This window comes from Trachinotus anak, unplaced genomic scaffold, assembly GCF_046630095.1.
Source record: "Trachinotus anak isolate AG129_WGS33_773 ecotype Australia unplaced genomic scaffold, CSIRO_AGI_Tana_v1 ptg000007l, whole genome shotgun sequence".
Lineage (NCBI taxonomy): Eukaryota > Metazoa > Chordata > Actinopteri > Carangiformes > Carangidae > Trachinotus > Trachinotus anak.
Genome location: NW_027273858.1, coordinates 8,761,217 through 8,785,476, shown reverse-complemented (window position 1 = coordinate 8,785,476; position 24,260 = coordinate 8,761,217). Strand labels below are relative to the sequence as shown.

Here is a 24,260-nt window from a genome sequence, read left to right as displayed (position 1 = left end):
ATTTTTATAGAAATATTGCCCATGCACTGGGAACAGGAAATGTGGTCGGGGGGTCTGCAGTGAGTCGGAGCAGGAAGCTCCGAGGCTCCATTCCACAAGTCCCTGCAGCCAGCTGTAATTGGCTTACACATTCCTCCAAGGATTACCACTCAGTCCTTATTTGTTTTTGTAAAAAAAAAAAATATATATATTAAAACATTTGCTTTGGCTCCCTGAATTACACTCAGACAAGTGTCACAACACACTCAGTTTCCACTCGCCTTGTTTTTCCCCTCGCACTGAGTGAAATAAACAAGTGAAATGATAATTCTTCAGTTCTGATTGAACACCTTCATAAGTTTTCTCTATTATTTATGTGTAGCTGTCTGCAGTAGTCCCCAGACACTGACTCCATCATCACCACTGCTTTTTTTTCTTTCTTTTTTTTTTCTTCTTTTTTTTTTTACTTGAGTAGGTAAAACTCATTTTAAAAAACACATCATCAATTGTTTTGGCTTCTTACTTGTATGTAAAATAGATCATTTTGCTGAGAAAAAAAAAAGCAGTCTTTTTTTCAAATCAGAGCAGAATCACCTCTGGAAACAGAGTGTAATTAGAAGACAAGACAGGACATTTCCTGAGCCAAATGAAAGAGCTCAGCATTTTGTGCCAAATTAAACAGCTTTGGCTGATGACTCTGTGCCATAATTACACCGGGAAAAAATAGCATCAGAGCTTGCAGAGAGAAAAAAGATGAAATGAGGAGGACCCCGACAATTATGGATCCTGTATGGATGGATAGCATAGAGTGTTTGTCGGGTGTGTGTGTGTGTGTGTGTGTGTGTTGGGCTCCTTTAGTCCCTCACAGCTATTATCTATGAATGAATCTCGACTTTTATTCGCCGGGTGTGCCACCTGCCGGCGCGTCACGGCTGCTCTGACCAATCCCGACGCAGTGGCTCTCCGTGCGCCCTTTGAGATCCCGCGGTGCTCCTCGCGTCGCCGTCCAATCTGCGACTCGGTGACGGCGGAAGGTGGCGAGCCTCGTCAGCTGTGTACGCTTCGCGCTTCAGATGTGAATAGGCTGGAGTGCCGCGCCGCCGCTGTGCCAAACACGGACCTGTGACACAACTTTGACTGGATTGCCATTTTCCCCCCACTACTTGTACTGCTTTCAACCCGCGCATCAGTGAGTGTTCATGAGGTAGGTGGAAATAAGACTGGAGACGGAAAGTTTTTAGAAGTATTTGTTTTAAAGTATTGAATCTCCCACTCCCAAAACCGATTCGCAGCTGCTCTATTGTGCCGCGTCTCCCGCTGCGAAACGCTTCCTTTTGAAGTTGCAGACCGAACGGAGTCATTTTTCAATCACTTGTGCGCGAATCCAAAGCGCACACGCTGTATCCAGGATGGAGTTGCAAGCTCGTATTGGATGTGCTTTTGTTTAAATGCAAGTTTGGCAAACAAGTGCTGCTGCTGCTGCTGCTGTTCCCTCGCTGCCCGCCTCAGCATCCCTGCCCAGCCCTCTGCGCTCTGCTCTCCTCAGATGCATCTCCCTCTCTCCCTGCCTGGCTTTTAAAGCAAATTTGCTCCTATAAAGTTCATCAACCATACGGAAAAAATATCAGCTTTTTATTTCTTAAATTCTTAAATTAAATAGAAGAAAATCATTGATCACCCAAAAAGGGGCTAGTCTTTAATGCGTATTCTCCCTCTTGTGGCACATTTATGATTAGAATGGGGATGAGGTGTAAAGTGATTGTTGCTGCACTGCTGTGGACAGAGGAGAAAATTAATTGTGTCCTTACATGGCAAGTGGAAGGCTTTCATGAATTGGGGTGACTGTTTATTTATGATGCCCATAGATGGCAATGTGAAGGAATGTTCCCTCTCAGTGACCTGGGGGTACTTTGACATTGTGCTGGGTAATGAGTAAGAGCAGAGGGAATGGCATCTGTGCCATGGTGCAAATATTTTCCTTTTACTCCATGGCTGCAGTCACTCATCACAGAAGCCACGGTGTGAGTTTGACAATACAGTAGCCGTATATGAATCACAAACTATTCCACCACGGCTGCAAGCCTTCGATAGTTTAACATTTTAATATGTTGCTTATATCAACACAACCGGCATGTTTTTATATCAACATATCAACAAAGCCATTGTTAGGGAACAGTCCAGGCAAGTTCTGTGTCGTGCTGAATGCACGGTCTGCTACTAGTCCGTTAAAGGTAGAGCAGGAATGTGTTTAGATGATTGTGACTTTCCATTGCCTGCTGTGGGGAGAGACGCAGTGGAGGATATTCAGAAAAAAGAGACATGTGAAGGGGAAGATGAGAGAGAAAGGTGAACAGCTGCAGAGCTTTCATGGCTTGATGTATTGTTTGAGCCCCCGTTGATATTGGTTGACTAATATTTTTCAGGCTTTCCACCCTTGATAGATGGTTTTGTTGTGCACAGCGCTACGACCGTATTGATCATTGTTATGACTTTCCCAAATGGACTGTGGGTGGAGGATGGTACATTGATAGTGCTGGCCCTGGTGACAGAGTTGTAGATGGCTCCTCGTAGGATGAAAATGTCTTTTACTTGTTGTGTGTGGGTGTCGCCTTGGCAGATGCTGATGCTTTTGGTTTATTAGTCCCAAGCTTGTGAATATGCACTGATGCTTTTGAAATAACAAAGTACTCTGGTGAGAGGTGTGTGGGCCACCTTTACACTGTGGTTTCCTGGAACTTAAAGTCAAGCTCTTTCCTTAAAGTTCAGCTCTAACATTAAAGGAGTTTGACATTTTGGGAAATGCTCTCATTGCTTCCTTGAAAAGATCAACACCACTCTCCGGTCTGTACAGTTAATATGAAGCCAGCAGCTGATTAACTAAGCTTTGCATAAAGTCTATAAACAAGGGGAAACAGCTCTGTGTGAAGGCAACTGTAACAATACTGAACATGTTTGTTTAAAAGGCAAAATGTAGGTGAAAAAAAAAAGAACGTAAACCTCACAGTGACTCCAGGAAGTCACTTCTCCCAGTGTATAAAATCCACGACTTTGATTGTCCTCTTAAAGGTCGGAGTAAACAATTGGGATATTAATTACTGTGCATGTAGGCGGATGTTCTTTACCCTTGGACACAGCCAGTCTAGCTGTTTCCCCGCTTCCAGTCTTTGTACTGAGCCAAGCTAATCAGCTGTAGCTTCATATTTACAATAAAGACCTGAGAGTGGTGTCCATGGTCTCATCTACGTCTCTGCAAGAAAGAGAATATTTCCCAAAATGTCAATAACTAATCATGGCACATAACGCAAACTGAAAATGATTTGGTAAAGGGCAATTTTCAGTTTTTAATGGGAGTATAACAGACGTCTCGGGCACAGGCCAACAGAAACAGGGGTGTTATTATATAAAAAAAGGCAGGGGGAATGAAAAAAATACAAAACGACACATGCACAAGAATAAGGAGAAACATGTACGATTGGGTGAAACAGAGAAATAGAGAGTTGCAGCTGCTGTGCGATCCGGACAAAAGCATCAAACAATTTAACCCTCAGGCCCACGCGGGCATGGACTGGCACCACCAGGCTACTTTTAGCGCAGGCAATAGGAGACGGTGATGGGTATTTTACAGGAGTCAGCTGGCCAAACAGACAGGCTAACTCCCCCATTGGGTTTCATTAGAGCTCGTCTTGATGTTAAAGCCTGTTTAATCCACTTTCACAGCCATGCAGACCACAGCAGAGCGAAGCACAGTGTCTATCTTTAGACAGCACACGGGCAGAAACTTTTCCATCTCGGTTCAATTATTAAAACAATAACACAAATTCCCTGTAGCTAGCCTTTCAATGTGTCTGTTGAGGAGCGACCTTTGTGCCGCTGGTGCTTTCTCGAGCTGATGGGGAAGTTGATTTCAGCGTCAGATAGATGGCTGTCAGTCAGTGTCAGCTGAGTTAACCTGTCCATAAACAGCCGTGTTTATGCAGCCGTGCTCCCTCTCCTGTCTTCGCTTGTTTCTCCAGTAAGTAGAGATGCTGCCTGAGGGTGCAATTACAGTACAGCCTTATGAGGTGAGTGCTTTGCCTCTTTGTCTTTGTCTCCACTCGCTGGGCAGCCACTGTTGTTGTCCCCACGCTCATAGTGCCTGCTTAGCTTCAGAGACACAGTGCCGGGAAAACACAGACAGACTTCACTGGCCTAAAAAGCAGCTTCACATCTCTGCAGTTTTAAGCACAAATATATTGTATATGGCTATTAATTTAGATTCAATGCATAAGAGTGGGTTGAATCGTAATTACATTAACACTTAATGCAAATAACAGGTTATTGACTTTGCAGTTTATTTTGTCGTCTCGTGGTTATATATCTTGCAATAATGGTGCACTGCAGATGCAATGGAGGCTTTTATAGCCAACATAACATATGTGTTAAACTGCCAATCATCACTCACTAACCTTTACAAGTTGTTATAAGGTTAGTTGGAACTGCACCTTATTGCCACCAATAAGGTGCTCACTTCAGGGCTGTTAACAGCAGTTTTGCATGTTTACCTTAGGATATTGTGTATGTTCAACACACAGCAATCCACACACACACACACACACACACAAATCAAGATAATGGGATTGAGTTACAGTTCAAAGGTCAGAAACGGGCCAGGAAAGGAAGGGAGGTTTACAGAGGCAGAGTGGGGGTCAGTAATATTATGCAGGTCCTGTAGGTCTTTAGGTGTAGAAACTCTCTGGTGGGTGCACATTTAAATTCGTCAGCTGTAACTGTAAATGTTGCACAGAGAAACACTCTGCTGTGCCGCCATCCACGCCAGCATATATCCAAACAGTTTACAAATGTATAGCAGCCCCAGTGCACTCGAGTGGACTAGTGATATTTGTTCGGAGTTATTTTTTTGAGCAGTCTCCGTCGTGCTTTCGACACATCCTTTTTCTTTCTTCAGTCTGAATTCTTAGTCGCCCTGTCTGTCTTACTCCCTCTGTCACGTGTCACTGCCTCTCTCTCTTTCTCACACTGTCTCACCCTCTTGACTTCTGCTCAGTTTGGTAAAGTAAACTTCACTTGAGGAAATTCAGATTCATGTGTTATATATGGCTGTGCTTTTATGCCTGCAATCTGTCTGTTCTTTGCAAATAAATCAATAACAAGTTGCCCTCCATCATTTTCAGAGGAGGTCTAGACACCTGATCTCCACATACTGAGAGGGAGAAAAAGGGACAGGGAAGAGGGGAACAACACAGAATGATAGAGCTCTGGTGAAATATGTATGATGTGAGTCAAAAACCAAATTACCAGCTGAGAGTGTATGTGCACCAGCTCAAGTGCTGGAGAGTGGGAACTGGTGTTAACACACAGAAAGAGGGAAATTATGATGATGATGATGGATGTTTGACTTAGTCTGGACCAGCCTCAAACTCTCAATATGCAGCCATGTGTTTCTCTGTTCCGATTAATGCGGCCGTCACTGATGCCTTGTTTATTATTCTGAGTTAATGTAGTTTCACACAGAATTGATTACATTAAAGATTGCTTTGTAAATGAAACTCTAACATACTGTGCGCTTTTTTCCTGCACGCTGATCTATCACAGACTATCTACAGTAGCTCTGGGACATTGAAGTTTATGTAAAACTAACAGATTTCGAACAAGAATGTGCTCTTCATAAACATTTTGAGGTAATGTGAGCTGAATGTTTAGTCCTCTTGATGAACTCTGTGGTCTTCGTTCCTCTGTAATTTTATGTGGGGACTGGTGGCTGCAGGTTTCAAGTGATAATAAGATAGCAATTACCCTCTGTTGACACATATTGGTTTCAGTTTCATAATACTCTATAGCTAATAACCCTGAAAGTAGCGAGTACAAGATCATGTTTAGATGATCTAGACTAGACAGCTGTAAATATGGGTGAACTGCTGCTGCTGTGGATCACTGAAAGTAACAAAGAGAAAGGAAAAGAACAACCATAGAATACTTGAGCCACCTGGGGGGAAAAAAAACAGAACAAAATAAAAAAAAATCAAAGTGAAGTTACTTTTTAAAGTGTTTTCTAAAAATCGAGGTAAACAACAGAATGATCCTTTGTATGCTGCTGAATTCTTGTTCTCCACCTTTCTGAATTCTCCAAAGACCACATCTACTCACATTGTTATCCAGAGTGGAGCCATTTATGTTGAACCACATAAATGTTGTCACTCATTCAACCTATTATGTGGCACACACAAGGGAGCTATTTCTCAACATTATGGGAACAGTATAGACTATGTAATTTGCCATTATCGTTACGGTGGCAAAGTGACGGTAGTGTCTGTCAGCGGGATGTTTGATTGAATCTTTTAAGGAAGGAATCTAAAGAGTAACACCTGCTGTGCCATGCTGGGTACACTGAATAAAGGCATGGTGGGGGTGAAGTGATGTTATTATATGTAAAGATGAATGGAAATGTGAATTAATGCTGTGTGAAAAAAAATTACATATTAAGATAACACATTATTCATAATTCACGATAACAGTTTCCAGTGACAGATGATGGTGTGGACAAACAAACATCAATTGTCAGCTCAATAAAACGCTTCTTTAAATCTGGGATACAGGTTCCAATAAGCATACAGCCCGATTAGGTATCATTTAATGTGCTCAGGAACATATCTGTGGGATTAGTGAGGATACCTTATCATTATCAGCGTGAGATGATGGCTGATGAATCATATTTTACTAATGTCACAACAAGAACCCCCTTATTTAAAAGTAAATTGAAAGTGTTTGGAGTCTAATCACTCTAGCATAAAGTAAGATTAGATGCTGCTGCGTGATTAGGTTCCTGTCAAAAGGAATTTGTCAGAATTTATCAATAAGTAATTTCTTTGCAGGATTCTGCCGTGAAATATTTGGCACGCTACGATTGGAGAAGGAAAAAAAAAAAAGAAAAAGCCTGCTGCACTTTTTTTTTTGTTTTCTCCAGTAGTTTGTTTCTGCCTGACTCCCTCTCGAGTTTGTAATACAGCTCATCAAGCACATCTCAAGTGAGTGAAATTGTGTGTCAAGCACTCAGCTTTGACGCATATCTTGACTAAATCACATTGTTTGCCTTTGTAATGCTCTGTTTCCAAATCATGTCAAATGTTGGAGTGAGGTGAGGAACTTTCTAGCATAAATGATTTATCTTTGCTGCTTTCTGACTTCTTCACTCCACATGATTTTTTTTGTTGTTTTCCACTTGGGGGGGTTGAAGAAAATGTCATGAGGACAAGGACTGTATTAGATTAGTTTTTCAGCAGAGACGTAGACAGTACCGCTAGGTTAGTGACATCCATTGCTTACATGTGTCCCTTGGACACATTTGTTTAAGAATTGAAATCACTGAAATCTCTTTTTTGTGGTTCATCTCAGTGTAATCTCCAGTGATGTTTTTGCTGCTTTACCCTGCTGCTGGTTTGGTGTTATCTCTGTTAATGGGCCCCTGTAATATAGAGTGAAGTATGGGCATTTTTGTCCCGCGCTTTTACTTAACACCTGTCGCCCAATTAAAACAGCGTGAGTGACCTTTTTCCAAATCACAACTAATCAAAAACTACATGTGGAGCAGCATATGGCACAAGAGATTATATCTGCTGTCAGGATCATACCTCTAGATGTAGATAAAGGACGCTGTTGAGGATTTTGCACATGGGATGCTGTTTTAAAAAGGGCGAGCGAGTGGTTTGTCAAGGGGATTTGGAGTTGCTGATTGGCCGCTGTGCCAATCTGTTAGAGCTAATATCTATGCTGAGTTGCAGCCAACTGTGTTTTTGATAAGATTTGGGCAGAGATGCTGTGCAAACCAGCAGCCTTTCTATACAGTTAGCATAGAGTGTGTGCGGTGGTTTAAAATCATGCATCTGCGTTCAGCTCAGTGTCTGATGTGATGTGAAGCTTGTGTAGTGTCACTGTAGACATCCCAACAAGTTGCTGATTAGATCTCGTGACAATGGCTGTTCATGGGATTAAAGGGTATTCTAGCCTTTTAACACTAAGACACTATGCACTCTGTGTGTGTGTGAGAGAATGATTGGGTGCATGTAGACATATGTTTTAAGAACCCATTTCACTCAGACCACATTTTGAGCACATTAGTAGTGCTTATAAAGCCTTTTACAAAAACATCTGTCCTTGATTTTCACACAATTGTACTATTAAGAGTTTGGGCAGATGCTGCAGTCACGCTTTGGGGATCAAATATTGATCATTTCTTTAATGTTACAGTTGTGGAACTAGTTAATTGTTTACACAGCTGGTTTTCATTATACCTGATTTATCTGTCTTACCGGGGTTTGTTTGTTCTAGCTGGACTCTTAATGATGCTTGACGGCTGCCTCCTGCGTACCTTTGTGCCTGTCTCGGTATTATTGGCTGCCCAAGTTCACACCAAACGTCAAAGTTAGAATGACACGTACAAAGTAAAGTCAAACGGACAGCGCCACATGAAATTTCATTTTCCTAGTTTTTCCCCTGAAGCAGGTGTAAGAGTGACAATTTGGTCCGTCTCTCAGGGGAGTTCAAACCAGCACCTTTCTTTGAGTCCTTCTCCCTCCTCAGTTTGATTGACATTTCAGATGCAGACAGGGAGTTGTAGAACTTGTACCAGGCTAGGGCAAGATGTAGACCAAGCCCTGTGGCTAAACTCTGTAGCGGAAAAATTAATCCAAGCCAACAAGACCCACAGTCCCCAGGCCAGTGAATCAAATCCTCCGCTGACATTTACATGAGTCTAAGCAACAAAAGGGTATGAAAATAATTTTACTCCGACTCCTGTCTCGTCAGAGTGCACCTTAAGAAGTGTTTGGTTCAATACTTTATTGTTGCTCTTTTACTGCACAGTGGTGTACTCTTATTAGACAGGTTGAAAGCTGGGACAAAATTAGACAGGAGGGACGCAGGTGTACAATGTTCCTGTGGGGATTTGAAGTGTTTCTTAATAGTAAGCAGCAGACAACAGGCTAATGACAAGGTAGAGAAACGAAACCCTCATACTTCATCAACCTAATTGAAAATTTAGCCTTGAGGTTTGACCCTTTACAATTAGCTCTTCACTCTTTTATGTGCAGGCCTACATATATTCACAAACTCTATAAAGGAATATTTATCACAGTAATGTTAATGTTGATAAAAAAAAAATTAAAAAAAATTATAAGTGGAAATGTGCCAGTGTAAGGTCATATATAATATATATAATAAGCAGTGGTGCGAGAAGTAGCAGAATACAGTAATATACAAATCCTGTCCTGCATTAAAGCACAGCAGCATCACCACCCAGCAGCATAAAGCAGAATGCAGTGTGATTACCAACTCAAAGACGCTGAATGATGGAAATGAGAACTAAAGCTTTAACATCTGTGTATCACAACCAATCAAATGAATGTAAAAACTATTTTTTTTAAATCTGGGGTCAGAACTCCCGTCACTATCGGGGAATGTCAGCTTTCCATCGCAGGTACTTTTACCCCTCCATGTTTTCTGGATGGAGCAGCATAAACCTTTAACACCTCCCCAGGGATTGCTTCCACTTAGCAAAGTGATAATAATCTCTAGCTCATCCCAGGCATGTGTGTAACTTGGTGTTGCATGAAGACTTTGAAAGAGGAATGCAGTGACATGAATCACTGGAGAAGGTGTTAGGATTGGTCATCTGATCTGTTTCGTGTGTATCCTTACCAACTGTGCAAACCCTCTGGCAGTAACTAACATTGGGCACAAGCCTTATTGAACAGCCTGGTGAAAGAAAAGTTATTAAGTGTTTTTGTAACCTTCAATTCAATTGCAAATCCATGCAGAACCAGCTCAACGGACTCTGAGGTATTACAGAAATGTGGAGATTTGGTGGGGGGTGGGGTGGGGGTTAGACAGCCAGAGTACATTAACTTTACTGGTGTCTTTGGGATGAAGAGCAGGCCAGAAGCAAGAGAGGATGGATGGAATTGCCTGGCATGTCTCCATACAAAAGTTTTTGGCAGGGTTATGTTGGTAGAAAAAAAAGAAAACTATTTATTGGCTTGATACCCACTGTTTTTCTTTGAAATGTAATCATAACGCAAGCTGGACATATTTACTGCATATACATGCAAAATGCTGGAGTTACAGGAGCTTATTATTTATCAATATTTAGCTAGCGTTATATACAGTGTAAACACGAAAATACAATGGTTAAATCAGCTTGATTTATAAAGTCTGTATTCCTGGCATAGAGCTCAGTTTAAATCTCTTCAAATGAAAGTGGCAAACAAAGAAGACAAAGGACACTATGGACTCTTATTCTCGAGCAGTAGCAAAGCTGGCAGGGGCCCAGAGCAAGGCACCATTTCAGTTTTAGCTTGGGAATTTTGCTGCTTCAACCAAACGTGCTCACACTGAGGAGGAAGAAGTAGCACAGCTGATGTTGTGTTCATATAGATTAGGAGGCGCGCTGCAGATTCACGAGCCAATTTCGCATGAAATCGTGTCTGCAATTCTGCCCACTCAGACCACCCCTTCACAAGTGTGCGCACAGTGGGCAGGGCTTTTTGTTTTCCTTTGATATGACTGCTTAATTTAGTCCCACCAAATGACATTTTAAATTATATCATTGCAGAAGAATGTATCATGTTTGATTATATGAGTGATTCCTACAAAAAATAAAAATAAAAATAAAAATCTACAAATGCCTGTAGGAAGTAAGAATTGAATTAGATACTGTAGCACCACATACACGACTGACTGACCGACATCACTGTCCACAGAGCCGCACCACTAGCATGGCTAAAAAATTCCAACTTTGGTGCCGCCCAGTGGTCGTTTAAAAAAAAGATACTGTAGCAGCAGTGTGCACTTCGACAGGGGAAACAATTTTTCCTGTGGCCACTGTCATGAATTGTCTGTGTGGCGGCGCGAGCGCTAGGGGGAGGAGGTTACACACACCTCTAGGTTTTATACATTACAAATACAGTAATCCGACAACGCCACCCTGGGAATTTCACCCAAGGAATTGTGAAGCCTCAATTGATACCAGATATTTTAAAAAGGCATACAGGTTCGTTCTACTCAAGAGGCCGGAGACATGGTTCCATCCATCAATAATATTTATTAACAATTTAGTAACATAAGGATGATCATTAAAAACACAATTCACTCAGTAGCAGGGTAACTGAAAGTAACTGGAGCTTAGGGGCTTACTAGTGGTAGGGTAGGTCCACAGAAGGGGGATCCCAGGAGAAGTCACCCGAAAGCACACGTACATACACACCCACACAAGTGGAGTCAATACTGGGAGACTCAAGACACTGCACACAAAAAGAGGGCTCCACCACCAAAGAAGGACACCAGCCCCACCACCACCACAGGTCCCCAGCTCCTAAAACAAACAAAACATGATTAGGGGATTACAACTTCCAACATAAGATATAAACCATGCAGTGGCCAAATGCTGAAACCTTGACACTGGTTATCAGCTGCTCTCAAAATGGCCTCCTGCCAGTGGTGTAACCAGAGAAAAAAAAAGAAAGTAAACTAATAGAAAATAGACTAAAGAAAATTAGTGCTAAATGATCAATTCAATTAATAAATCAGCACATATATAACCATACATAAATTAAAGTGAAATGAAGAGTAATCCCATCTTACAAATCATATGTATAACAAAATAAACTACACAGGACTATTTGTGAATGAACAGCTGTGTGACTGCACTCACACAACATAAACCATACCTGATTAAGGCTGCTTAGATGGCAGCTGTATTACTGAAACAAATAATACAAACAATAAAATAAACAACCATACGGAAAAGTAGATACAAAATTACCAATAAATCAGAACATCGCAAAATAGAATCCTGCACGATCACATTTCTTCCCATTTACACTTAAAAACAGGCCCAAGTTAAAATAAACACAAAACAAACATTAGGCGATTACAGGCCAAACTACTCGGAGGAAAACAGCCAGAGGCAAAGCAGCAGCGTCCCTGCTGTGTGCGCCACGGCAGCAGCCGTCGCTCCAATAAGGCTGCGCACGCCAACAGCAGGCCAGTTCCTACAATGCATGCAGATCAAATTAGACCACAATAATAAATAAAATAGAAAACTAATGTTAAAGTAGGCTACATACCAATCGGGCAGCGTGAGCTCTCACCCGCAGGAAGACAAGGGAATCTGCAGGCGCTCGTCTGATACAGCAGTCATTACCTAAAGCAAAACTGTTTGTAAAATGCCACCGGCAGGAAGTTTGCGGCACAATGAAACCGGAGAGGAACCTACCAGCGGCGATCAGCAGAAAGGTCACTGCTCAGAACACGGGAAGCAACAGCCAGGAGATCTATAAAGTCATAAGCAACCAATATAAGCAGCCTCACAACAAGGACATGCCAAATTGCAAACAACGGAGATTCTCTCCTACCTGGGGCCAAACGGAAGCAAGGGGCACCGGAAACGAGGCGCGCGCTTTCAGCAGGAACGAAAGAGCACCCGAGAGTCACCTGCTTTTATAGTGCGTCCCCTTATGGTGATTGGCCAATAATTACCTAGTGATCTAACAGAAAGATCCTCTTAAGCCAAAAGCCGCTACAACAAATCTTTATTCTGCTACATCTGCAAGCAACTAGCAGGTTTTTACCAGGATTGTTTAATTTCTCTACATTTTTCTACTGTTATATTTTGCTACTTCAGCCATCAGGGCAATTTAACAGATGCATACATAATGAATCTGCACATAGAGGCTTTAAGTAATTAAAACTTCCTACGTGGCACTGAGATCTAGTAAATACAATAACTACCATACATTGTGTGATTGCAGAAGGTTTGAGTTGGCAGGATAAGTTGCTGCAGCTTTTCTCCAATATTTCATTAAAAAGGCTGCATGTTGTTGTTGACCCAGAGTAAGCTCCTGAAGTTTTCTCTCAGGCTGTGCCACCTCTTTGTTCCCTCCTCTTAGCTGCTCATGTTTGTTTAACCACTCATTTTTATATCCAGATTAGTCTCACTAAAGCTCTTTAAATTAATCTCATTGAATCTCTTTTTCAACACAGACATGCAGGGGCCGTTAGAGTTTGCAGTCATCTGGCTGATTTTCCTTAAGCTCCTATCATTACATCAGTCACATCCTGCTTAATCCTTAACTGCTGAGAACCACCAGGGGAGCAGCATAACCCCGTGACCCCTTCGCCGCCTCTCTGTTTATTATTTGTACGTTACATATCAGGATCTGAGGTGATATCATGACATAACAATGATCGACGGTTCTTTGGAACGCAAGTGAAACAGAGTCTGAGTCATTTCCCTGGTTTGGTAATGACCCCTTTTATTGTATCTCAGCTTTGGCAGTGAGTTTGAGTACAGCACTTTGCTATCCATATATCATAATCAGGATGTGGCAGAGGTTATTTACATTGTTCACAATCCAGTGTTTGGGCTCCTTCTTAATTCCGTGGTTAGCTTCCAGGCACTATCTTGTGCTAGTGTGAAGAAAGTTAATCATATTACTGCCAAATCTCCGTGTTTTAATTGCTAGTGGCTTGGTGGAGCTGGGATTGGGAGCCCTTGGCTGTTGTATTAAATGCTTTGTCACTGAACAGTAGAGCAAGAATACTGATGACACCCAGAGACTCCAGACAGCTGAAATTCCTTAACTCATATGTTTTGACTCTTTTCAGTCTTTGCGGTGCCAGGTGTCTAAACCAAAATTTATTTGTCTCCCTGCCGAATATGTCTAAGAGCTGCTGAAGGGTGAAATGAGAAGATTGTCAAACTGTTTGAAACATAGTTGTGTCTTGACAGGTGTTTCAGATGCAGCTCTTTACTGGATAATTCTTTAAGTTCAGTATAACTTGCTGGACATGCTGATTTAAGCAGTATTATACTTGAATGCCTCTTGTAGAAACCCGTCAAACAGACTCTGCAGCATACTTGCGTATTAGTTTACAGTCTGTCTGTACCATCCTCAACGGTCCTGCAAATATGAATCAGACTGGAAATATTTACAGGTACAACACAAGTAGTACAGTGCATGTGTGCTGACAATAATGCAAGAACTTTATGTCCCTAAAATGCTCTAACCAAACAAATCACTTGAAACTTACTTTGACTGGGTGAGAGCATGAATAAGAATAGATTTGTCTCTTTGTGAAATGGTTCAAAGAGCAATGGAACATTCAGGCACAATTTATGGTGCAGATGGTTGCATCTGAGGCAGACGTTTTTCCTCTGGAGCTGCTGTCACCTATCTTTGTTCTGCAGAACAATTTGAAAACACCACTATTGCCAAAGCATAAACATTTCCAGTTAAGTTATGTCAGTTTATTATCATTACTTCTCCACCCTTTTCGCTTTCACGCCCCAAAGAAAATCATTACTGTATTTTGGGTCACTGTCGTTTTAATTTTTCTTATTGTACAGTTTGCCATGAATGAGACTGTGCAACTACAAAAAGAAGTTTTAATTGTGTAATATCAGCATTGAAAGTTTGTCCCTGTCCAGAGATTTTTTTTTTTTGGGTGTTTTTAATAAATCTCTCATCTCCTTACTTGATTTACTTCTGTTGTGACTTCTGCAGTCTTTTGGGGTCTGGATGTCTGAGAGAAAATCAATTCCTTCATCGCAACATACTTCTGAAGACTGCAGAGGAATGAAATGAGAAGTCCCTCATCTCTTAATATGCACCAAATGTATTTACTCACAGAGTGCTGCTAGGTCTAGTACCAGTCTTACACACAGACTCACAGCATTTACTCTGTCCTCTAGCTATAGTATATAGATATACTACACAAATGCATGCACACTTTGCATTGATTAGCCCCCCTCCCTAATATCAGAGCCTTGTCGTAGCGATTGTATGGGCATGTTTGTGTTCGATGCGACCATCAGTCAGTGGAAGTGACAGGACGGGACCCAACCTAACACAAGGCTTGTTTTAACAGCGAGGTCATTGGATCTCTGCTCCCTCCCTCATCCATCAGAGTGACATATGCAGATGGTGCTCTGTACAGCCATAAGGCCTCCAGACATCAGTGGCTCCATATTTAACTTGCTCATAAGTCCTGTCTGAATGAGACCATCCATTTTAAACTTCATGTCTGTGGAGTTTGAAAGATTGCAGCATCTGTTGATGTGTTACTTTAAATTTTTGCAGCACGACTCACTGGCGATGCTAAGATTTTTAATACATTAGCACGAGCTCATTGGCCAAGTGAAATGTTGATCGTAAGGTCCGGTGGGGATTTACAGGCTAGCAGTGTTTTATATTACCTCTGTTCGACTTAAACAATTTAATAATTCACATATGCTATCCCTTTGGGTTGTGACAGAGATGGAGAGGACAGGCAGAATGAGAAAAGATAGGAGGAGGGGATGATATAACATTTGTGAACTTGAACAACTCTCTCCCTAAAATAGAAACTAGAGAAGCAAGACTCTAATCTGCGATGCTCGGCTGAATTCACAGCCTTGAGGTGATCCGTGGACACAGGAGATTAAGAGGTTTGTAGACTTGCATGTGTGAACCATGAAAGAGCTTTTATATTATACCTACATCACACGTTCTAAGCAAGAAAAAATTATCGGATGTGTTAGGGACAAACTATCCCAGGGCACATAAAGCACAAATCAGTAAAACCAGCCGTGTGTCTCTTAATGGAATGTGCATGTACAACACGTTCTGCAGTTTTCTCTGCATCAATAATCCCAAACTGGAGAAATATTTTTGATATGGTCTATCAAATTTTTATGACGTCTTCTCCAGCATTGAGCGCCCCACAGACTCAACAGAGTCTTAACTTTTTTACACTTATACTTCATCTTGTACCTCTGAATATATTGAGGACTCAAGTGACTGGCCTGAATGAAAAGAAAATGGAAAATTAATTTAGGAGACAGCCCTGGGCTGAGCAAGCAAAATGTAACATTTATAATGAATGATTATGAGTGTTGGAAGTTGTTGTGTGTTAGATTTCTTAAGAAGTAGTTTTTAAAAAAATTATATGGAGCTGAACAACACATTTTGCATGTTATTTGTTTTTTGTTTGTTTGTTTTTTGAAATCCTGTGGTTTTACAAACCAGCGCTGCTTTTAAATCCTTCTACGTGGGTATCTGAATATTTTTTAATAGCTGCAAAGATGTCATGCTTGGCATTGGATGTGTGTAAATCCATTTTCCTCCATCACCGGCTCGCTATTTGCTTACACTGGGCATAATGAATCATTAATTCACTGCTGTCACTTGCAGCCCACAGTGACTCTGAGCAGAATTAAGTCTTGATCCAGCAGAGCAGAGAAGAAACAAAGAAGTTGCGGAGCATGAGCCTCTCTATATTTGTTACAGTCCACACAGCAAACTGCAGTTGCAGCTGTTTACGTTCCATTTTTGTGTTGAAGGGATGGATGCTTTCTAATAAGGTTACGCTGCGCTCTCTGATGCATGTTGTTTTGAATCTGTTTTGCATTTTTATAATTTTATTGTCTCCCATTAATTCCCGACCTCCTGTTCATCTGTGCTACAGGTATTATCAGACTTTGAACAACAGATGATTTCCTGATCCACAGTGGGTGATAGAGCATTGCTGTAGTTTCTACTAATTTTTTTTGTCTTTTGGATAAAGTACCCCATAAATCTCTAAAAAGACAATTATAACACAGTGGTTCCCAACCAGCGGTACTCAAAGGGATGAAAGATTATTGGGTAGCTAAGCTAATTTGGAAAAATAGAAATTATGATTATAAATAACTATATCCACACAGTTGCAATTTATAGTTCATTTAAACAAGCTAGCTAGCAGGCAGTAAAATCTGAAGTTAGCTGAAAGGATTGTATAAAAAGTTGAAACAGCAAATGCTAATGAATACATTCTTGAAATATGTAAAAGTAAGGGATGAATTGCTGAAATACTGAGCCAAAGCCAATGAATAAATGGTTGAAATAGTAAGCTAAAGGTGAAAGATAAAAGGTTGAAATGTTCAGCTCCTGCGTCCTGAAACATCCAGTTTCAAATCAGTTCAAATGAACACATTTGAAACGTGACGCTTGATGTTGATGAAGACATATTGTCAGACCAGAAGTTTGGGAACAGCTGGTGGAGAAGAAAAAAGTAAAAGTGTCTCTCTGATGATGTAGAGGGTGTTATAATTAGTGCAGGATGCTATCCTAAAATCTCTCATTAATGCCCTGTTGAAATCGGAAATCGAAATAGTTGTGAAGACATTAGCAAAGACATCATTATTTCTTCACTGGATAAAAAACTGTGCCCCACAGATAAGGTCGTTGATATGCCACTGGCCAATGAGACAGCTGCAAAATGAAATAAATCATATACTTTTTGTTACAATACCCTCAAATGACTTCAATTTCCTCCCAGGTCATTGTTGATGATCTGACGGTCATCTATGAGGTCCGCTGAGTGTGCATCCTTAAAGATAAGGTTGCTTGTGTTGTGGCAACACATTTTTGAAACAGAGGAAATGTGTAGTTTCTGAAGATGGCTGCTTGGTTTAACATAAGTCTGCAGCTAGCCTGGTGTTCTACAAACATATTCCTTGGTTTTATTTTTCAACAGCTGGAAGGCTCAGTCTCTAAATCCTTCTCTTCCTCGTGTCATTTCTGTTTTTCACTCTGTGATCCTGGGGAGAATTTTTTTTTCGAATAAGAATGCTGCTGCTTGTCTTTCTCTTTGTCACTTTGTCACCTCGTGTGGCAGAGGCTCAGCTGTTTCCTCCCAGTCACACACACATAGCGACACAGCCGGTCTAATTGGTAATAGCCCTCAGCTGTCATAACGGTGGATCACTGCTACTTTTTGGAGAAAAAAAGTGAAGAATACCTGTTGGCTGTTTTATCACTGATGTGAGTTAGCATATGGCTCTGTATCTGATGGCATTAACATGCTGTTGTCTTTTAGTTTTCAGGATTACTGGGAAGTCGTGTGTGTTTTACAATTCACCATGTTTTTAATTGCATTGCTTTTTTTATTGATGAGGTTTCTCTCTGCACAATTATCAGCTCAAATATTGTACTTTATCTTAAAAAATGCTGCACAGATAGAGCTCAGATCTCTTCTCCATTACTGCTCTTTATCAAATTCTCAGTGAAGATCCCGGGTCTGCCCCTCACTGTTTATGACTTAATGTTTGTGGAGCATTAAAAGGTCGAACTGGATAAATAACTTGTGAAAAGGCAAACAAATGGGCCAAAGACATAGTTCCCGTGATTTCTAAAGGCAAGTTTTCACAACACTGCTGAACTTATGATTCTCTCTAAACAGCGTCTTGAAAACACAAACATTTCTCAGCATTATACAAGTTTTGGTTATGGCCACAACATATTAAAAAACACCCACAGTCTCATTAATGTGAAGGCTTTGTCTTCATCTACGTGTTTGTTTTTGTGAGACAGTGTGTTCTGATTTAAGAAACGAAGATTTCATACCAAGTTTGTTCTCCCGACATGTTAGCGTTGACCTATGGCCTAGATTTTTCAGTTCTTTTTTTTTCTTTGGACTACAGAGTCCACAGGAAGTATTTTATGACTATTAGTGGTCTTGCAAGATGAAGGTTAGAAATAGCTTTCGCCTGATGGAAGGCCATCCTTATGTGAAAACCAAGAATATTCTTTTGTTGGTACTGGCGGTGGGACAATGCAGTTAAATTCCTTTGTGCATGAATAATTCTTTTTGCTCCTTTTGGGACACCATAATAAAGCCTGCTTTATTTTATCATTCTTCGCGTCTCAACCAGTCCTGAGCTAAATGGAATTGGAACAGAGCGCAGTGTCTGGGAGTCGGCGTTCTCCCATTTCTGATGACCGATGGCAGGAGAGAGATGAAAGGCCTAATGTAAAAAGCCATGCCTCTGCTTCTTTTCCTCCCCACCTCCTCTCCTCTTTCCTCCCTCCTCACCTAAGCTGCAGTGCATCTTTTCACAGTCATGAAAGAATGCAGGGGGGTCTGCCAGTCCTGTTCATACACACAGCACACAGATGCAAAGACACACAGACATATATTCCACCTCTTCTTCTTTTCAACCCTTACATTCTTCTACTTTTTCACCTTCTCCCTTTTCTTTCCACCTTGTTTCCATGGTACAATTCCAGGGCAAAAAAACAATCGACACGGCTTTGGCTGAGTGGACACGCTAAGAGCTTTGAGCTTTTGGGATTCTGAATTCTTTTATGCCACTTTGTGGAATTTGTGGTGATGAAGCCCAGGATGATGGCTGGCTAAATGGACTGAGGAACTTCACTCTGTGCAGCAAGGATACACATCATTTGTCAAGCAAGCTGTCTTCAATTATCCTTCAAACACAATACTAACCATTAACATCAACTTCAATGAAAAGCTTATTTGTACACCAGTGGGATATCACACATTCAGGGCAACTCATAAACAGTAATTTGGTAGTTATTTGGTCATCTTGTTACCAGACACAGAGCTGTTGCGACTGCTTGTCCTCCCCTGCAGTTACAAAGAGCAGATTTCAACTTAAAAATCTGTTCTTTTTGTTTGTGTTGCTCAGTTTGTGGTCCCATTTGTACTAATAGTTGCATTTATGTTTTTTTTGTTTTTTTTTTACCCTGTGCCGATTACACCTCTGCGGCTCACGCCTCCTCTTATGCTGTCGGCTCACATTGGGAGTAGCTCTAATTGAGTTTTTGGACAGCCAGCCCGGTCTCAAACGCTCCACGAGAGATAAAAGAAATTTTGCATTACAACATCAAAGGGGCGCCTCCGCACTCTCACCCCATTCCACTTCCACACTCACTAAACATGATGAGATCAAATGAACATCTAAGGTCAGTGTAGCTCTGAAGGGTTAATGATGTGGAGGACGCGCTCTGGATTTTTAATTCACACTCTGGGCAGATAACTACCCTCAACCCCATTCGAGTCTCATCCTTCCACTGATGACTCATGCACTTTGCACTTTGTGAACAACCTGCTTATTTAAAGCAATTTATATGAATACATTTGACTGTAATTTGACATGGCTTGGCTTAGATCTGTCATTATCTGACACTGTCTGCTTCACCAGGATCAATAGGCAGTTAATGGCGGCAGACGAGGGCTAGACGGCACATCTAAATTCAGTAGTGTCATGAAGTATCCTGTGGTATAGAGACTTATTTGAAACTTGAAGTTGGAGGTAATTCAGTGAAGTGTCAAATTCCAGAGATCAGTTCACCGAGGTTCAAATCTGTTTTCTTGTTTTTGTTATTTGCCATATACAGTGGCTCTCTTAATGTAATACCCTATTTCTCAAAGAGTATGTAATAACAGTTATGGCTCTGAGGGAGCAAATGATCCAACTATATTATACCCTGACATACTCAGCCTCTCTACTGTGGAAGCATATTTTGAGTTTGCTGCTGCACCCTTACACAGTATATAGACATTTATATATGAAGCTCTCATATCCAGAACCACGAGATTGATTGTAATCCACTCACCTCGACAGAGTGAAGTCAGCTGGACAAACACAGGGTAGTGTGGCTGTGTGTGTGTTTGCCCACCCCACTTCAACATAAGAGATTCATTAATGTGGCCATGAGTCATTTGCTCAGATGACAAAAGGTTTTTTATCTGAGTGGCCATTCAGCGTAGATGATGTGTCAACCCAGCAGGTATTCCAGGGCCTTTCCAGAGCCGTTTATTGCTTTCACAATCAGCCGTTATTTCAATGTTGTATTACTGGCACCACAGGGTCATTGTTGTCAAAGCTGTAACCATCATATTCAACTCTGCTAGACCTGGATGCAAAGGCTAGAAAAAATTCAAAGTAACCTGTGGAGGTTTCTTGTATCCTTGAGGCCTTGTGTGTATCCTTGACAATTTCCTTTACAGAGTGGATTTTTTTAACAGTTTAATTCCTTCATAGTTTTACATCCAAGCTTGCCAGTTTGCTGTCTTCCTCTTACTTCTTGTTGTGGACTTACTGCTACACTCATTTGCCAGTCGATCAGTGAAATAGCATGAAACTCGGGAGTGAGCATGTGCGTCCTAGTAAACCGGCATGGTACAAAGTAAATGAGGACCCAGCTGTAAAGTTTTTGCTTCATAGCACCGATACTGGTCAGAAAGTCCACAAAGTAGTGTCTCTTTGCTGTCTTATGCATTTAACTATCAATTTAAGATTGATGTTAATGATGATGATTAAAGCATTAATAACTTTTAGTTGTTGTCTGGAGTTAGCATATTTTAAAAGATCTGTCAGTTTGACAGTGCGTAGCAGCGTCCCTTTGAATGGTGGTGGTAGGGTGACCTTTGTGTTTATATTTGGATCACAGATTGTGCTTTTGAAGAGCTTGGCAACTGTCTACTGCTCAGGCAGTTTTTTTTGTGAGGTCACAGAGACCTGTTCTGCCATCAGCGCTGATATGTCTAAAAAAACGAAGACGGAATGAATCTTGAATTGGTCATGAAATAGAGAGTAGAAATTTTGTCTCTGTGCTGAGCTCTTTAGAGTGATGGTTTCTGACAAATGTGAGCAGGCGCTTTTGGCAAATTTTCAAGGCCTTTCTGTGTCTCTCTCATGTCTTGTTTCTTGGAACAATTACATAAGAATACACAGAAAATAGCAAGGTTACAGATCACTTTAAAATTGTTTAATTTCTTGAGACAGATGCAATAAAATTTGAGTTTTGTTCAAATGTGACAGGGATCCGAATGTCACTGTTCAAAGGTGCACTTTTTGCTCTATCTACCACACCTAGACAAATATAGATCTCAGTTTCAAGTTCTTTCCTTTAAAAGAGGATCATTACTTTGTTCTCTTCAAATCTTAATAAAAGTCATGTCCCACAGTTCATTTTATCCCGCATTTTTCTCAGGTTGTTGCGTGGGCTCTCTCTGTCTCATTTTCATCTTCACCCCTCATCTCTTTCCTCCCTTTACAGCCTCATGGGCTTTGTAGTGGCTGCTTCTCTTCCATCTGTTTCCCAATCAATTTGGTCTCATTTCCTGCCAATTGGTCCACCTCCATGAGCTAAGGCTCATTTAACAGGAAGCATCGCATGTTGAGATCATCAGCTGTAGTTATGGTGATCAGTCTGTGAACCTCCCCGCGTCACAGAAGCTTGCCTGGAGTTTGGCCATTTGTTTTGAAGTTTTGGATATAGCCCTTTACAAGACCTCTGCGGGTGTGTGTGTGTGTGTGGAAACGGCAGTGTTTTAGCAGATGGCTCACAAATTTACTCATTTTCACAACGTGAAAGTCTAAAGAGGAAAACATGATGCCTGTGGTCAGAGTGCTGTCAAACTCTGTGGTTTACTAATCAAGGAGCCTGGTTTCTGTTAGTGTGAAAATACGCAATACACAGTTACACAATTTGTTTGATACACAAGCTGAAGTTCATGCACAGGCAGACTAACTGCAATCTGCATACGGAGCACTGTCAGGTTATTTTAATCGCGTGTAAAGGTTTGCAGAAAACAAACCTTCCTCCATCAGCAAATATGACTTGTCATTACTTTATTGCTGCTTTCTTAACGATGGGTTTTACCATCATCATGGATTTGGCGTCAACATGACGCCTGTCTAATCTCTTCAAACAGTAATGTCTCACCCATACAGTATTTATAATGGCCCATATTTCTCTTTCTGGTAGAGCTGCTGTCCTTAACTGAGCCCTAGTCTTGAATTCATGTGGCTCTCTACAAGCACTACTGAACGGGGAAAAAATCCAAACTGAAATGTGTCCTCACTGACATACCAGAAAGGTATCTTTTTGTTTTTTTCTTATAAATAATTTTAACGCAAGCTTTAGCTCACAGGGTGGTGCCTGAGTGCTGATCAGGAGAAAGCAGAGCAGACCTGCTGGTCAGCGAGGTGCATTTACACCTACTGACCTCTCCCATTTTGCAGCAGCTTCAGTAGACACTGAGGAAAAACATGTGGACTGGCAGTCCACATAGTCTGGTTAAGGTCTTTCCTGGGTTAAGCTGTTTCAGGCCTCTTTGATAGCCTGCAATTGAGTTTCCCGGCTGACATGCATAAACCAATTAACAGAATATCCCTGTCTACCTTTGTAGCTGCAAAGGTCCTTTAGCAGAAATAATTGAGCAGTAGGTGTGACTGCAGTGTGCTTCTTGTGCTGTTTTTGCTGCAGCACATTATGACAGTACATATTTTTAAAAAACACATCAAATTATATCAAACATATGCATCAGAGAAGTCTTTATTTTACTCATCTACCCTTGTAGATGTAGTGTAACATGACATCTAAACTAAACACTGCAAGCCTTCTTTTGATTTTTTTAAGACTTGTATTGTATGTTTGAGAATAGAGAATCCACTTTATTCCTATCCAGGAGAATCTCAATGTGGTTTAATCATACGATATCCACACAGTACATTGCTGCAGTGTCTGTCTGCTGCACATGGAGTAGCAGGGTCTTATCAGTGGTAGCAGATGGAGAGCGTCCAAGTGAGAGGCTCAGTCTGGCTCCATGTATGTCAGAAACAAGAGGACGACCTTGTCTGAATCTCAACCGTGGTTCAACCATAAGAAACATACACTTCTCTGACATTTTCTGTCTGTCTGTCTGGACAGTATGTTTCTGTCTTTTTGCCTCTCTCTCTCTCATACACACACATACATACATACATACACACAAACTGCCTTGCTCCTACACATTCCTGTATGCAGTGGTGCAGCTGGAGACAATATACACTCCTCCACACTATCACTTCATCAAAAAAAGCCATTTGTAAGACACTCGATGAGGCATGGAGGCTCTTGCATAGCCCTTACAAGCACTTGATTAAACACTCAGTCATTTGCAGCATTTACCTCAGCTGGATGAAGTTTTTGCTGCAAGGTGAAAATGTTTTTTCATAGTTAATATCAGAAGCAGGCTCAGTAAACACTCTTATTCATTTGCCTAAACATTCAATGAAGTTTTAGCCTCATTTTTATCACGCCCCAACAGAATTCACAGCTCTTAAATCAACCCGACACTGGGTATTTTTCTTCTTAAATCCCAAAACACATTAATCAAGGGCAGTTATTTAAGGGTCTGTGCAGTTGCACTCACTGTGCTGCACTCACAGGGACAGATAAACACTCAGTGAAAGGTGATATCAACGTATTTTTGGCCAATAAATTTGAAGAGCTTTGCTAGTAGATTTACATTGGACCGTAGCTAGGTGAGATAAGGAGCTCCATTTAGGAAGAAGAGAGACGTGGGACTGTGAGTGAAAGTGCCCTGAGATTTGCAGTGGTTTAATCTAATCTGCACAGGCCGACCTATCGAGTTTTAGCTGTGGCCATGAGTGGCAATTGTCAGTCCCCTCTGTT

At 41.2% G+C, this 24,260-nt stretch overlaps 1 protein-coding gene and 1 long non-coding RNA gene across 4 annotated transcripts in view; one reads left to right on the top strand and one right to left on the bottom strand.

The window, feature by feature from the left end:
* The first annotated feature begins 928 nt into the window (after positions 1 to 928).
* The window catches only part of chrm3a (cholinergic receptor, muscarinic 3a), a 75,333-nt gene continuing 52,001 nt past the window's right edge, over positions 929 to 24,260 (top strand). Inside the window, exon 1 of one of the 3 annotated variants that reach the window (XR_011691370.1) lies at positions 929 to 1,183. Coding sequence is in view for 1 of the 3 variants with exons in the window: in XM_071480277.1 (XP_071336378.1) it covers positions 1,179 to 1,183 (5 nt within the window). In the remaining 2 variants the exon portion in view is untranslated. The remainder of the gene's footprint in view (positions 1,184 to 24,260) is intronic. The other 2 variants (XM_071480277.1, XM_071480278.1) reach the window with 2 other exon arrangements.
* Positions 11,052 to 14,915, bottom strand: LOC139622737 (uncharacterized). Its single transcript, XR_011691369.1, has 2 exons — positions 12,245 to 14,915; positions 11,052 to 12,172 (listed from the first exon to the last, which is right to left on the bottom strand). It is a non-coding gene; the product is annotated as an uncharacterized lncRNA (long non-coding RNA).